We start from the raw sequence: 13257 nt of genomic DNA, 5'->3' as shown, positions 1-13257 counted from the left end.
GGTCCCGCAGGTGACCCTGGTGTTCCTGCTGTGGATTTGGGGGTCTCTGTGTGGATTTGGGGGGGTCCCTGAGTGGGTCTGGGGTCCCGGGGGGGTCCCTGAGTGGGTCTGGGGTCCCGCAGGTGACCCTGGTGTTCCTGCTGTGGGTCTGGGGGTCCCAGGGGGTTCTCAGGGGGGTCTGGGGGTCCCTGAGTGGGTCTGGGGTCCCACAGGTGACCCTGGTGTTCCTGCTGTGGGTCTGGGGGTCCCAGGGGTTCTCAGTGGGGTCTGGGGGTCCCTGAGTGGGTCTGGGGTCCCACAGGTGACCCTGGTGTTCCTGCTGGTGACGCTGCACAAGATGCTTCGCAGCTCGGCCGCCCTCAAACCCGACTCCTCTCGCCTGGACAGCATCAGGTGGGGGGACCCCAAAAAGGACCCCAGAACAGGGGAGGGACCCCCAGACTGGGCAGAAATGGGGGGGGACCTCAAAAAGGGCCCCCAGAACGGGGGAGGGACCCCCAGACTGGGCAGAAATGGTGGGGGGACCCCAAAAAGGGTCCCCAGACGGGGAGAGGGACCCCCAAACTGGGCAGAAATGGGGGGGGGACCCCAAAAAGGGCCCCCAGAACAGGGGAGGGACCCCCAGACCGGGCAGAAATGGGGGACCCTAAAGGGCCCCCAGAACGGGGGAGGGACCCCCAGACTGGGCAGAAATGGGGGGGGGGGGACACCAAAAAGGGCCCCCAGAATGGGGGAGGGACCCCCAGACTGGGCAGGAGGGACCCAGAAATGGGGGGATCCCAGTCCCTCCCAGTGCCCCCAGTGCCCCCTGGGGGCCATCACGCTGCTCCCATTCCCATCCCAATCCCCTCCCAGTTCCCCCCAGTCCCTGCCAATCCCATCCCAGTCCCTCCCAGTCCCTCCCTCCCCATCCCAGGCTCTGGGGGCCATCGCGCTGCTGCTGCTGCTGGGGCTCCCAATCCCATCCCAATCCCCTCCCAGTCCCTCCCAGTCCCTCCCAGTGCCCCCAGTTTGATCTGGTGCCCCCCAGGTCGTGGGCCCTGGGGGCCATCGCGCTGCTGCTGCTGCTGGGGATGCCAATCCCATCCCAGTCCCATCCCAGTCCCTCCCAGTGCCCCCGATCCCTCCCAGTGCCCCCAGTGCCCCCAATCCCCTCCCAGTGCCCCCAGTGCCCCCAATCCCTCCCAGTGCCCCCAGTTTGATCTGGTGCCCGCAGGTCATGGGCCCTGGGGGCCATCGCTGCTGCTGCTGCTGCTGCTGGGCTCCCAATCCCATCCCAGTCCCATCCCAGTCCCATCCCAGTCCCTCCCAGTCCCTCCCAGTGCCCCCATCCTCCCAGTGCCCCCAATCCCTCCCAGTGCCCCCCAGTGCCCCCAGTTTGATCTGGTGCCCCCCAGGTCGTGGGCCCTGGGGGCCATCGCGCTGCTGCTGCTGCTGGGGCTCACCTGGGCCTTCGGGCTGCTCTTCGTGACGCGGGAGTCGCTGCTGACGGCGTCGCTGTTCACGGCCTGCAACGCCCTGCAGGGCACCTTCATCTTCCTCTTCCACTGCGCCCTCCAGAAGAAGGTGGGGCTGGGGGCACTGGGGGCACTGGGAGGGACTGGGGGGCACTGGGAGGGACTGGGAGGGCACTATGGGGGCACCTTCATCTTCCTCTTCCACTGCGCCCTCCAGAAGAAGGTGGGGCTGGGGCACTGGGGCACTGGGAGGGATTGGGGGCACTGGGAGGGATTGGGGGCACTGGGAGGGATTGGGGGGCACTGGGAGGGGATTGGGGGCACTATGGGGGCACCTTCATCTTCCTCTTCCACTGCGCCCTCCAGAAGAAGGTGCGCAGACTGGAGGCACTGGGGGCACTGGGGGGGCACTGGGAGGGATTGGGGGCACTGGGAGGATTGGGGGCACTGGGAGGGAACTGGGGGCACTGGGAACCCCCAGGGACTGTGAATGGGGGTCACTTTGGGGGCACCTTCATCTTCCTCTTCCACTGCGCCCTCCAGAAGAAGGTGGGGCAAACTGGGAGGCACTGGGAGGGACTGGGAGGGATTGGGGGCACTGGGAGGGACTGGGAGGGATTGGGGGACACTGGGAGGGATTGGGGAGAGCACTGGGAGGGACTGGGAGGGACTGGGAGGGATTGGGGGCACTGGGAGGGACTGGGAGGGATTGGGGGGCACTGGGAGGGGATTGGGGGCACTGGGAGGGACTGGGGGGCACTGGGAGGCACTGGGAGGGACTGGGAGGGGACTGGGAGGGACTGGGAGGGGATTGGGGGGCACTGGGAGGGACTGGGAGAGGACTGGGGGGCACTGGGAGGGCACTGAGGGGGCACCTCCATCTTTCTCTTCCTCTGGACGCCTGTTACTGGAGGTTACTGGGATATACTGGGATGTACTGGGAGGGACTGGGCTGTACTGGAAGATTACTGTGATGTTACTGGGAGGTCACTGGCCTGTACTGGTCTATACTGGGATGTTACTGGTCTGTACTTGGTGGTTACTGGGTGGATACTGGAAGGTTACTGGTCTGTACTGGGAGGTTACTGGAAGCTTACTGGTCTGTATTGGGCTGTACGGGTCTGTGCTGGTCTATACTGGGAGGTTACTGGGCTGTACTGGGATGCTACTGGCCTGTACTGGGAGGTTACTGGAAGCTTACTGGTCTGTATTGGGCTGTACTGGTCTATAGTGGGAGGTTACTGGTCTGTGCTGGGAGGTTACTGGAAGGTTACTGGACTGTACTGGTCTATACTGGTCTGTACTGGTCTGTACTGGTCTGTACTGGTCTATACTGGTCTGTACTGGTCTGTACTGGTCTATACTAGTCTATACCGGTCTGTACTGGTCTGTACTGCTCTATACTGGTCTATACTGGTCCGTATTGGTCTGTACTGGTCTGTACTGGTCTGTACTGGTCTACACTGGTGTGTACTGGTCTGTACTGGTCGATACTGGTCTGTACTGGTCTGTACTGGTCTATACTGATCTATACTGGTCTGTACTGGTTTATACTGGTCTGTACTGGTCTGTACTGGTATGTTTAACCCCAGGTGCACCGGGAGCTGACCAAGTGCCTGCGGCACTCGGGGTGTTGGGGCACTGGGGGTTACTGGTGTACTGGTCTATACTGGTCTGTGTCCCCCAGGTGCACCGGGAGCTGACCAAGTGCCTGCGGCACTCGGGGTGTTGGGGGCACTGGGGGTTACTGGGTTGTACTGGTCTATACTGATCTATACTGGTCTGTACTGGTCTATACTGATCTATACTGGTCTGTACTGGTCTGTACTGGTCCATACTGGTATGTTTAACCCCCAGGTGCACCGGGAGCTGACCAAGTGCCTGCGGCACTCGGGGTGCTGCCTGAGGGGCCCCCCCGGGACCTCCCTGGGGGCCCTGAAACCCTCGGCGGGCCGGGCCCACCCCCGATACTACAGCGGGACTCAGGTGGGACCCCCGGGACCCCCAAACTCCCTGAGCCCCCCAAAACACCCCTGAGCCCCCTGACCCACCCACTGCACCCCTAAACCCCTGAAACCCTTGGCGGCCGCGCCATCCTCGATACTACAGCGGGACTCAGGTGGGACCCCAAACCCCTGAGCCCCCCAAAACACCCCTGACCCCCCTGAGCCCCCCAAACCACCCTGAACCCCCAAACCCACCCACTGCACCCCAAACCCCTGAACCCCCCACCCTCGATACTACAGCAGGGACTCAGGTGGGACCCTGAGACCCCTGACCCCCCTGAGCCCCCCCAAACACCCCCTGAGCCCCCTGACCCACCCCTGAGCCCCCAAACCCCCCTGAGCCCCCTAAACCACCCACTGACCCCAAACCCCCTGAACCTCCCCTGAGCCCCCGAGACTACCTACAGCTGGGACTCCAGGCCCTGAGCCCCCTAAACCCCCTGAGCCCCTGACCCTGAGCCCACTGAGCCCCCTGAGCACCCCAGACCCCCTGAGCCCCCCCCAAACTACCCCTGATCCTGACCTCTGAGACCACCCGATATGACCCCAAGCACCCCTGAGCCCCACCCTCTGAGCCCCCAAAACCCCCTGACCCCCTGGACCCAACCCACTGCACCCCAAACCCCCTGAACCTGCCCACCCCTGATACTGCAGCGGGACTCAGGTGGGACCCCCAGACTCTCCAAACCTTCCTGAGCCCCCACGGCACCTCAAACCCCCTGAGCCCCCAAACCCTCCTGAGCCCCTCAAACCTCCCTGACCCTGACCCCCCTGTGCTCCCCAAACCCACCCACTCGGGAAGGGTGTCCAGGGGGACTGGGGGCTGGAGTGCTTTGGGGTCTCAGGTGCGTCTGTGGATGTTTGGGGAGGGGCCTGGGGTGAATGGGGATGGTTTGGGGGTTTTAAGGGGGTTTGGGGGTCTGGGGTGTTTGGGGGTCTGGGGGTGATTTGGGAGGTTCCAGGGTGTCTGGGGGTGGTCTGGGGGTGTTTGGGGGTTCAGGAGGTGTTTTGGGACCGGTCAGGGGTCTGGGGTGATTGGGGGGTCTGGGTGTTTGGGGGCTGTTTGGGGGTCTGGGGCTTTGGGGACCTTGGGAGGTGATTTGGGGGTCTGGGATGTTTGGGGTGGTTCACAGGGTGTTTTGGGGTCTGGGGTGTTTTGGGGCGTTCATGAGGGTGTTTTGGGGCCAGTCAGGGGTGTTTAGGTAGGGGTCTGGGGTGTTTGGGGGGTCTGGGTGTTTGGGCCGGTCAGGGGTGTTTGGAGGGTCTGGGGTGTTTGGGGGGTCTGGGTGTTTGGGCCAGTCAGGGGTCCCAGCCCCCTTTGCCCCCCAGAGCCGGATCCGCAGGATGTGGAACGACACCGTCCGGAAACAAACGGAGTCCAGCTTATGGGGGGACCTGAACAGCACCCCCACCCTCAACAGAGGTGAGACTCCCCAAAAACCCCCTGAGACCCCCAAAACCCCTGAACAGCACCCCCACCCTGAACCGAGGTGAGACCCCCAAAACCACCCTGAGACCCCCAAAACCCCCTGAACAGCACCCCCACCCTGAACCGAGGTGAGACCCCCAAAAACACCCTGAGACCCCCTGAACAGCACCCCCACACCCCCACCTCTGAACCGAGGTGAGACCCCCTGAGACCCCCTAAAACCCCCTGAACAGCACCCCCACTCCTGAACCGAGGTGAGACCTCCCAAAAACACCCTGAACAGCACCCCATCCTGAACCGAGGTGAGACCCCCAAAAACACCCTGAGACCCCTGAACAGCACCCCCACCCTGAACCGAGGTGAGACCCCAAAAACACCCTGAGACCCCCTGAACAGCACTCCCACCCTGAACCGAGGTGAGACCCCCAAAACCCACTGAGACCCCCAAAACCTCCCTGAACAGCACCCCCACCCTCAACAGCACCCCCACCCTCAACAGAGGTGAGACCCCCAAACACCCTGAGACCCCCTGAACAGCACCCCCACCCTGAACCGAGGTGAGACTCCCTGAGACCCCCCAAAACCCCTGAACAGCACCCCTACCCTGAACCGAGGTGAGACCCCCTGAGACCCCAAAAACCACCCTGAACAGCACCCCCACTCTGAACCGAGGTGAGACCCCCTGAGACCCCTCAAAACCACCCTGAACAGCACCCCCACCCTGAACCGAGGTGAGACCCCTGAGACCCCCTAAAACCCCTGAACAGCACCCCCACCCTCAACAGAGGTGAGACCCCCAAAAACACCTGAGACCCCTAAACCCCCTGAACAGCACCCCCACCCTGAACAGAGGTGAGACCCCCCAAAAACACCCTGAACAGCACCCCACCCTGAACAGAGGTGAGACCCCCCAAAAACACCCTGAGACCCCCTGAACAGCACCCCCACCCTGAACCGAGGTGAGACCCCAAAACACCCTGAGACCCCCAAAATCACCCTGAACAGCACCCCCACCTCTACAGAGGTGAGACCCCCAAAAACTGCCCTAAGCCCCCCATAAACCTCCCTGAGCAGCACCCCCACCCTGAACCGAGGTGAGACCCCCAAAAACCTCCCTGAGACCCCCAAAACCTCCCTAAGCCCCCCCAAAAACCTCCCTGAACAGCACCCCCCCTGCTGCCCCCAGAAAGGCAGATAAGAAGTGCTTGGGGTGAGAGTTTTACACCTTTAAAGAGCAGGTTTTTATTGAACTCCCCGGCTCGGGCTGGGCAGAACGAGCTCAGGCAAGGACAGGTGATTTATACATATATATTTATATATATTTATATATACATTTCTGTATAAACATTTCTGTGATTACAGCACACACATCGATATTAGTGCATTATCAGATTACAATACCCACAGCAGGCGGAGTCAGGGCGGGTTTTAAGGCGTGGTCTTCATTTTGGGGAATGATCTGTGGTACCTCCGGTCTTTACTTCATGGGGGGGTCTCAGATTTACTCCTCTTGGTCGGTGACCTCCTGAACTTTCCCCTGTTTGGTGTTGTGTTCGCTGGGGCTCGGGGAGAGCCTCGGTCCAGGCCTGTTTTACACATTCCAGTGTCTGCCCTGGCTCACCTGGCTGTAATTTATGATCCCTGAGCTCTTTGTGTGACGTTCCTGTGGGGTTTTCAGGTCTGCTGGGTTTGTACAGAACGAGATTTCCTCTGAGAGAGGGAAAAAAGGGGGGGGGGGAGAAAAGAAAAGGGGGTGTTTGCAGTGAGGTGTTTGGGTAACTCTTCTAAAGCCTTGTTTTGCTTCACCACCCTGAACTGAGGTGAGACCCCCCAAAAAACACCCTGAGACCCCAAAAAAACTACCCTGAGACCCCCCAAAAGCCTCCCTGACACCCCCAAAAACTGCCCTAACCCCCCCAAAAACCTCCCTGAACAGCACCCCCACCATGAACTGAGGTGAGACCCCCCAAAAACACCCTGAGACCCCCAAAACTTCCCTAACCCCCCAAAACCTCCCTGAACAGCACCCCCACCCTGAACTGAGGTGAGACCCCCTAAAAAACTGCCCTAACCCCCAAAAAACCACCCTGAGACCCCCAAAAACACCTTGAGACCCCCATAAACCCCTGAACAGAACCCCCACCCTCAACAGAGGTGAGACCCCCAAAAACTGCCCTAACCTCCCAAAAACACCCTGAGACCCCCCAAAAACTGCCCTAACCCCCCCAAACCTCCCTGAACAGCACCCCCACCCTGAACCGAGGTGAGACCCCCCCAAAAACCACCCTGAGACCCCCCCAAAAACCTCCCTGACACCCCCAAAAACTGCCCTAACCCCCCCAAACCTCCCTGAGACCCCCAAAACTGCCCTAATACCCCCAAACCTCCCTGAACAGCACCCCTACCCTGAACTGAGGTGAGACCCCCAAAAATACACCCTGGGACCCCCAAAACATCCTGATACCCCCCGAGACTCCCCCCAAAACACCCCCAGACCACCCCAAAACCCCCCAAGACCCCCTGAGACCCCTCTGAGACACCCTTGGGACCCCTCAGACTCCCCAGGACCCCCAGACCCCCAACCCCCCCAGGGCCTCCGAAACCCCCCAGGACCCCTCAGGGCCCCCTTAGGCCAACTTTGGGACCCTCCCAGTTCCACTTCAGACCCTCCTGGACCCCCCAAATTCCCCCGGGACCCCCAGACGCCCCCAGGACCCCCCAAACGCCCCCCGGTGCTGTGACCCCCCAACCCCCCCAGGACCCCCCAAACGGTCCCCCGCTCTCTTTAGGATCCCACCTGCTGCCCAACCCAGTGCTGTGACCCCCAAAACCTCTCCAGGACCCCCCAAATGCTCCCAGGACCCCCTCAAACCCCCTCAGGACCCCCAGGACCCCCCAAACGCCCCCTCTCTTTAGGGTCCCACCTGCTGCCCAACCCGGTGCTGTGACCCCCAAACCCCACCCAAATGCCCCCAGGACCCCCCAAATGCTCCCAGAACCCCTCAAACCCCTCAGGACCCCCAGGACCCCCAAACGCCCCTCTGTTTAGGGTCCCACCTGCTGCCCAACCCAGTGCTGTGACCCCCCAAACCTCCCCAAACCCCTCCAGGACCCCCTCAAACCCCCTCAGGACCCCCAGGACCCCCCAAACGCCCCCTCTGTTTAGGGTCCCACCTGCTGCCCAACCCGGTGCTGTGACCCCCAAACCTCCCCAACCCCCCAGGACCCCCCAAACCCCCTCGGCCCCCCCAAACGCCCCCTCTGTTTAGGGTCCCACCTGCTGCCCAACCCGGTGCTGTGACCCCCAAACCTCCCCAACCTCCCAGGACCCCCCCAAACCCCCCAGGACCCCCAAACGCCCCCCTCTGTTTAGGGTCCCACCTGCTGCCCAACCCGGTGCTGCCGCCGCGGGGGTCGAGCCCCTACAACACCCTCCTGGCCGAGGGGGCTTCGCCCCGCCTCCCCCCGCCTTCACCGCCCCAGGTGGGTCTGGGGGCCCCTGACCCCCAAACTGCCCCCAACCCCCGGGACCCCCAACCCCTCCCCCCAACCCCCATTTCAGCCTCCCAGGGTGGGTGGGAGGAAGGAGGGGAGGTTTTGGGGGTCCTGAGTGTTGCCCCCTTGTGACCCCCCAATTCCTCAGCCCCTCCCAGGGTGGGAATGGGGAGGGCTTGGGCCTCCCGAAACTGCCCCCAACCCCAAATCACCTCCAAATTGCTCCCAAATCTCCCACCCCGGGTTGGGGAGGGGCTCTGAGGGAGTTGGGGGCTGGGGATGATGGGGGTGTTTGGGGGTCGGGGGCGTTGGGGGCTGAGGGAGGGTTGAGGCTGGGGGTCCAGGCCCCCAACTGCTGCTTCTGTTCCCAGGAGCTTCCACGAGACCAGTAAGTGCCCCTCCCCCTCCGGGACCCCCTGACCCCCCTGGACCCCCCAGTCCCTCCTATGTTTCCCCTGGGACCCCCCCGACTCCCCCTGTCCCGCCCCTTGTCCCCCCCAAATCCTTCCCAATCTCCCCTCCCCCCATTGACCCCTCCCCGCAGAGCTCCCCTGGGACCCCAAATCCCCCTTGGCCCCCAAATCCACCCCAGTGCCCGCTCACCTCCCACTGACCCCCTTCCTCCCCAGAGACCCCCCGGACCCCTCAAATCCCCCTCAGACTCCCCTCCCTCCCCCCAAATCCCCCACTGCCCCCCCTAGAGCCCCCCTATGACCCCCAAATCCCCCCAGATCCCCTCCCCCCAAATCCCCCACTGCCCCCTCCCCAAATCCCCCACTGACGCCCTCCCCGCAGAGCCCCCGGGACCCCCGGAGCCGCTGCCCCTGAACGGCAACTTCAACAACAGCTACAGCCTGCGGGGGCCCTGAGGGGGCCTGGGGTCCCTGCGGGCCGGGGGTCTCTGGGGGCCCCCGACCTCTGCGGCGCTGGAGAAGATGATCATCTCGGAGCTGGTCCACAACAACCTGCGGGGGCGGCGCACGGGGGCCGCCCACGGGGGGTCCTGCGCACGCCGCGGGCCCCCTGCCCCTGCCCCCGCCGAGCCCCCGGCGCCCCCGAGCTGGGGCTGCTGTACCAGGAGCTGGCGAGGGGGCAGGGGGCTGGGACCCCCGGAGCCCCCTGCGACCCCTGGCACCCCCTGCCCCCGCGGGACTACCCTGAGAGCAGCCCCGAGGGACCCCCGCTCCCCTTCCTGGGGCGCCCCCGCGCCCCTCCCCCGCCCGCCGCCACAGCCCTGAGGCCTTCGGGGGACCTGAGGGGGCCTGGGGCCCCGAGCCCGACGGGCAAATGCAGCTCGTGACCAGCCTGTGAGACCCCCGGGGGGGGCGCGGGGGGGCCGAGACCCCGGCCCGGCACGAGGGGGAGCGCCTGGGGACTGGCTGCACGGGGACCCCCATTTACACGGGGGTCCCACGAGGAGCGGCTGGTCTGCACGGGACCCCCTTTACACGGGGTCCCACGAGGGGGAACTGGGCTGCACAGGGACCCCCATTTACACGGGGTCCCACGAGGGGGCTGGCTGCACGGGGACCCCTCCTTCACACGGGGTCCCACGAGGGGGCACGGGGACCCCCCTTTACACGGGGGTCCCACGAGGGGGGCACGGGGAACCCCCTCTTTACACGGGGGTCCAGCCTGCGTGGGGGTCCTGGGGCACAGAGACCCTCCTGGGCCGTGGGGAGTGGCCGTGGCCGGGGGGGTGTCTGGGCTCACACGAAGCCCCCTCCCCTTCCGGGGGGGTCCGGCCTTGCTCGGGGGGCCCCGGCCAGGACCCCCCTCACGTGGGGGCACAACCGGTGTCACACGGGGGGTTTCTGGTGTCACGGGGGGGGTCTGGTGTCACGGGGGGGCCACTCAGTGTCACAGGGGCCCCCCCCCGGTCGGGCACGGCCCTGGCTCGGTGCAGGGACCCGGCCCGGCCCGGCGACTCCGACCCCAGAGAGGCCCCGGCCCGGCCCGAGGAAATGTCGCGACTCGGGGGATGTCCCGGCCCGAGGATCCGTCCTGGCACGGGAGATCCGTCCTGGCACGGGAGATCCGTCCTGGCACGGGGAGATCCGTCCTGGCACGGGGAGATCCGTCCTGGCACGGGGAGATCCGTCCTGGCACGGGAGATCTGTCCTGGCAAGGGGACATCTGTCCTGGCACGGGAGATCTGTCCTGGCACGGGGAGATCTGTCCTGGCACGGGGAGATCCGTCCTGGCACGGGGAGATCTGTCCTGGCACGGGGAGATCCGTCCTGGCACGGGGAGATCCGTCCTGGCACGGGGACATCTGTCCTGGCACGGGGAGATCCGTCCTGGCACGGGAGATCTGTCCTGGAATGGGGACATCTGTCCTGGCACGGGGAGATCCGTCCTGGCACGGGGAGATCCGTCCTGGCACGGGAGATCTGTCCTGGCAAGGGGACATCTGTCCTGGCACGGGGAGATCTATCCTGGCACGGGGAGATCCGTCCTGGCACGGGGACATCTGTCCTGGCACGGGGACATCTGTCCTGGCACGGGGACCTTCCCCGAGGGATCGTCCCCTCCCCTCGCCCCGAGGAGGAGCCGGACCTGGCAGGAGCACCTGGTGTCACACCTGGACCTGGACCTGGACCTGGCACAAGATCTGGAGTCACACGGACCTGGTGTCACACCCGGACCTGGACCTGGCACGGCGGGGGCCCCTCCTGGTCCCGGGACCCGGCACGAGGATCCATCGTCCCAAGGGGATCCACCTTCCCACCAGGATCCACCTTCCCACCGAGGATCCATCGTCCCAAGGGGATCCACCTTCCCACCAGGATCCACCTCCCCATCAGGATCCACCTTCCCATCCAGGATCCACCTTCCCATCCAGGATCCACCTCCCCACCAGGATCCACCTTCCCGCCAGGATCCACCTTCCCACCAGGATCCACCTTCCCATCCAGGATCCACCTCCCCACCAGGATCCACCTTCCCACCAGGATCCACCTTCCCATCCAGGATCCACCTTCCCATCCAGGATCCACCTTCCCATCCAGGATCCACCTCCCCACCAGGATCCACCTTCCCATCCAGGATCCACCTTCCCACCAGGATCCACCTTCCCGAGAAGATCCGGCCTCACACGAGGGGTCCCCCCCTCCCCGGCCCGAGGGGTCGTGTCCCGAGGATTGTGCCCCCCCAGCGTGGACCCGGACCTGGCCCGGGGGTCCCTCCTGGCACGAGGACCCCCCCGAGGATTCCCCTTCCCAGCAGGGCCCGGACCTGCCTGGGGACTTTTTGGGGGGTCCCCCCCGGCCTGGGCAGTTGTTTGGGGGTCCCCCCTGTCCGGGGACCTTGTTTGGGGGTCCCCCCCGGCCTGGGCAGTTGTTTGGGGGTCCCTCCCTGTCCGGGGTCCCTCCCGGCCTGGGGATCCCTCCCGACCCGGGACTTTGGGGTCCCCGGCCCGGGGACTTGTCTGGGGTCCCCCGGCCTGGGCAGTTGTTTGGGTCCCCTGCCCGGGGTCCCTCCCAGCCCGGGGACTGTCAGGGGGTCCCGGCTCTTCGCACGAGGACTTTGTCCCCCCGGACCCTCCCCCATCCCCGGGGTCCCCCAAGCCGGACCAGGACCCTCGTGCCCCCCGCCCATGTCACCAGGAGGGTCCTCGTGCCCCCACCCTGGACCTGGGGGTTTTGAGGGACCCCCTTCCCCACCCCCAAAAGCCATCGCGGGGTCCCCCAAGTGCTCGGAGCTGGATGGGGAGGGGAAGGGGAGCATTGACACCCCTCCCAAAACTGAGGACCTCCAAAGCGGGGACCCCGGAATGGGGGACCCCCACAAAGAGACACATTTTCCTTGTAATATAGCTGTAAATGGACCAGCCCCCCGGGAAACTGAGGTACGGGGGCCCCCAAACTGCCTCCCTCTCCCGGGGTCCCTCCACCCGGCGGGGCCCCCTGGAGCACAACCCCCCAGCCTGGGGGGGCCTCGCTGTACACAGGGATGGGGAGGGCCCCCCCCAAATTTGAGGAGGGGGGGGTGGGAAAACGGACCCCCAAAATTCTGGGGATCCCCCTCAAAATTCTGGGGGTCCCCATTAAATTTGGGACACTCCCCCCCCAAAAAAAAAATATTGAGGGGTTTGGGGGGGTCCTCCCTGGGATCTTGACCCCCCCCTGTATTTTGGGGATCCCCCAGGGTACTTGGGACCCCCCTCCCAAGTTCTGGGGAGCTCCCACCAAATTTGGGGGTCCCCAGACTTTGGAGACCCCTCCCAGAGCTAGGGGAGCTCCCTTCTGGGGCCTGGGGAGCCCCCGAAATTTGGGGACCCCCCCTGGTATTGAGGACCCCTCAGATTTGGGGGCTTCCCTGGTGTTTTGGGGACCCCCGTATTTGGGGACCCCCAGGGTATCAGGGGACCCCGTACCTCATGTTTTGGGGACCCCCAGGGTATCAGAGACCCCTCCCCAGGTTTTGGGGACCCCCCCCATCTCCTGTTTGGGGTTTTGGGGCCTCCCAGGGGGTCCCAGCCCCTCCCCAGGTTTTGGGGTCCCCCTCCCTCCCCCTCTTAGCGCTGGGGGACCCCAAAACCTCCTCGGGGACCCCAAATCTGGGGGGTCTTGGGGTCTCCTCCTCCCCTCCCCCCCCAGGTTTGGGGGTCCCTCCTCTCCCCTCCCCCCAAAATTCTGCCAAACCAACTTTGGGTCGAGTGCGTCAAACCAACGAACCGGAGCCGAGGGGACGGGGCCACCAAAAGGGCCACCAAAAGGGCCACCAGGGCCACCAAAAGGGCCACCAGGGCCACCAAGGGGCACTGTGGGACCACCAGGGCCACCCAGGGTCACTGTGGGGTGGCTGAGGCCACCAGGGCCACCAAGGAGTCACCCAGGGTCACCTGGGCCATCGAGGGTCACTGTGG

At 64.8% G+C, this 13257-nt stretch overlaps 2 protein-coding genes and 1 long non-coding RNA gene across 3 annotated transcripts in view; 2 read left to right on the top strand and 1 right to left on the bottom strand.

Moving 5' to 3' along the window:
* LOC126635210 (adhesion G protein-coupled receptor L1-like) overlaps window positions 1–9256 on the top strand; it is a gene marked incomplete at its 5' end in the record, with an annotated part of 30650 nt that extends 21394 nt beyond the window's left edge. The window contains 5 exons of the mRNA XM_050306237.1: window positions 302–393; window positions 1398–1566; window positions 3315–3443; window positions 4793–4886; window positions 9183–9256. Coding sequence (XP_050162194.1) covers window positions 302–393; window positions 1398–1566; window positions 3315–3443; window positions 4793–4886; window positions 9183–9256 — 558 coding nt within the window. The remainder of the gene's footprint in view (window positions 1–301; window positions 394–1397; window positions 1567–3314; window positions 3444–4792; window positions 4887–9182) is intronic.
* An 833-nt stretch (window positions 9257–10089) lies between these two features.
* LOC126635209 (uncharacterized) lies at window positions 10090–12035 on the top strand. Its single transcript, XM_050306236.1, has 2 exons — window positions 10090–11128; window positions 11443–12035. Exons 1-2 carry the CDS (start codon window positions 10369–10371, stop codon window positions 12033–12035), a joined length of 1353 nt encoding a protein of 450 aa, XP_050162193.1. The 5' UTR covers window positions 10090–10368.
* LOC126635212 (uncharacterized) lies at window positions 11213–11430 on the bottom strand. The gene is made up of 3 exons (XR_007627581.1): window positions 11406–11430; window positions 11294–11330; window positions 11213–11257 (listed from the first exon to the last, which is right to left on the bottom strand). It is a non-coding gene; the product is annotated as an uncharacterized LOC126635212 (long non-coding RNA).
* Window positions 12036–13257: the final 1222 nt, after the last annotated feature.

Source organism: Myiozetetes cayanensis, unplaced genomic scaffold (genome assembly GCF_022539395.1).
Source record: "Myiozetetes cayanensis isolate MyiCay16 unplaced genomic scaffold, myiCay2020 scf115, whole genome shotgun sequence".
NCBI lineage: Eukaryota > Metazoa > Chordata > Aves > Passeriformes > Tyrannidae > Myiozetetes > Myiozetetes cayanensis.
Note: the sequence above shows the minus strand (reverse complement) of the source record. Positions and strands in the feature narration are given on the sequence as shown.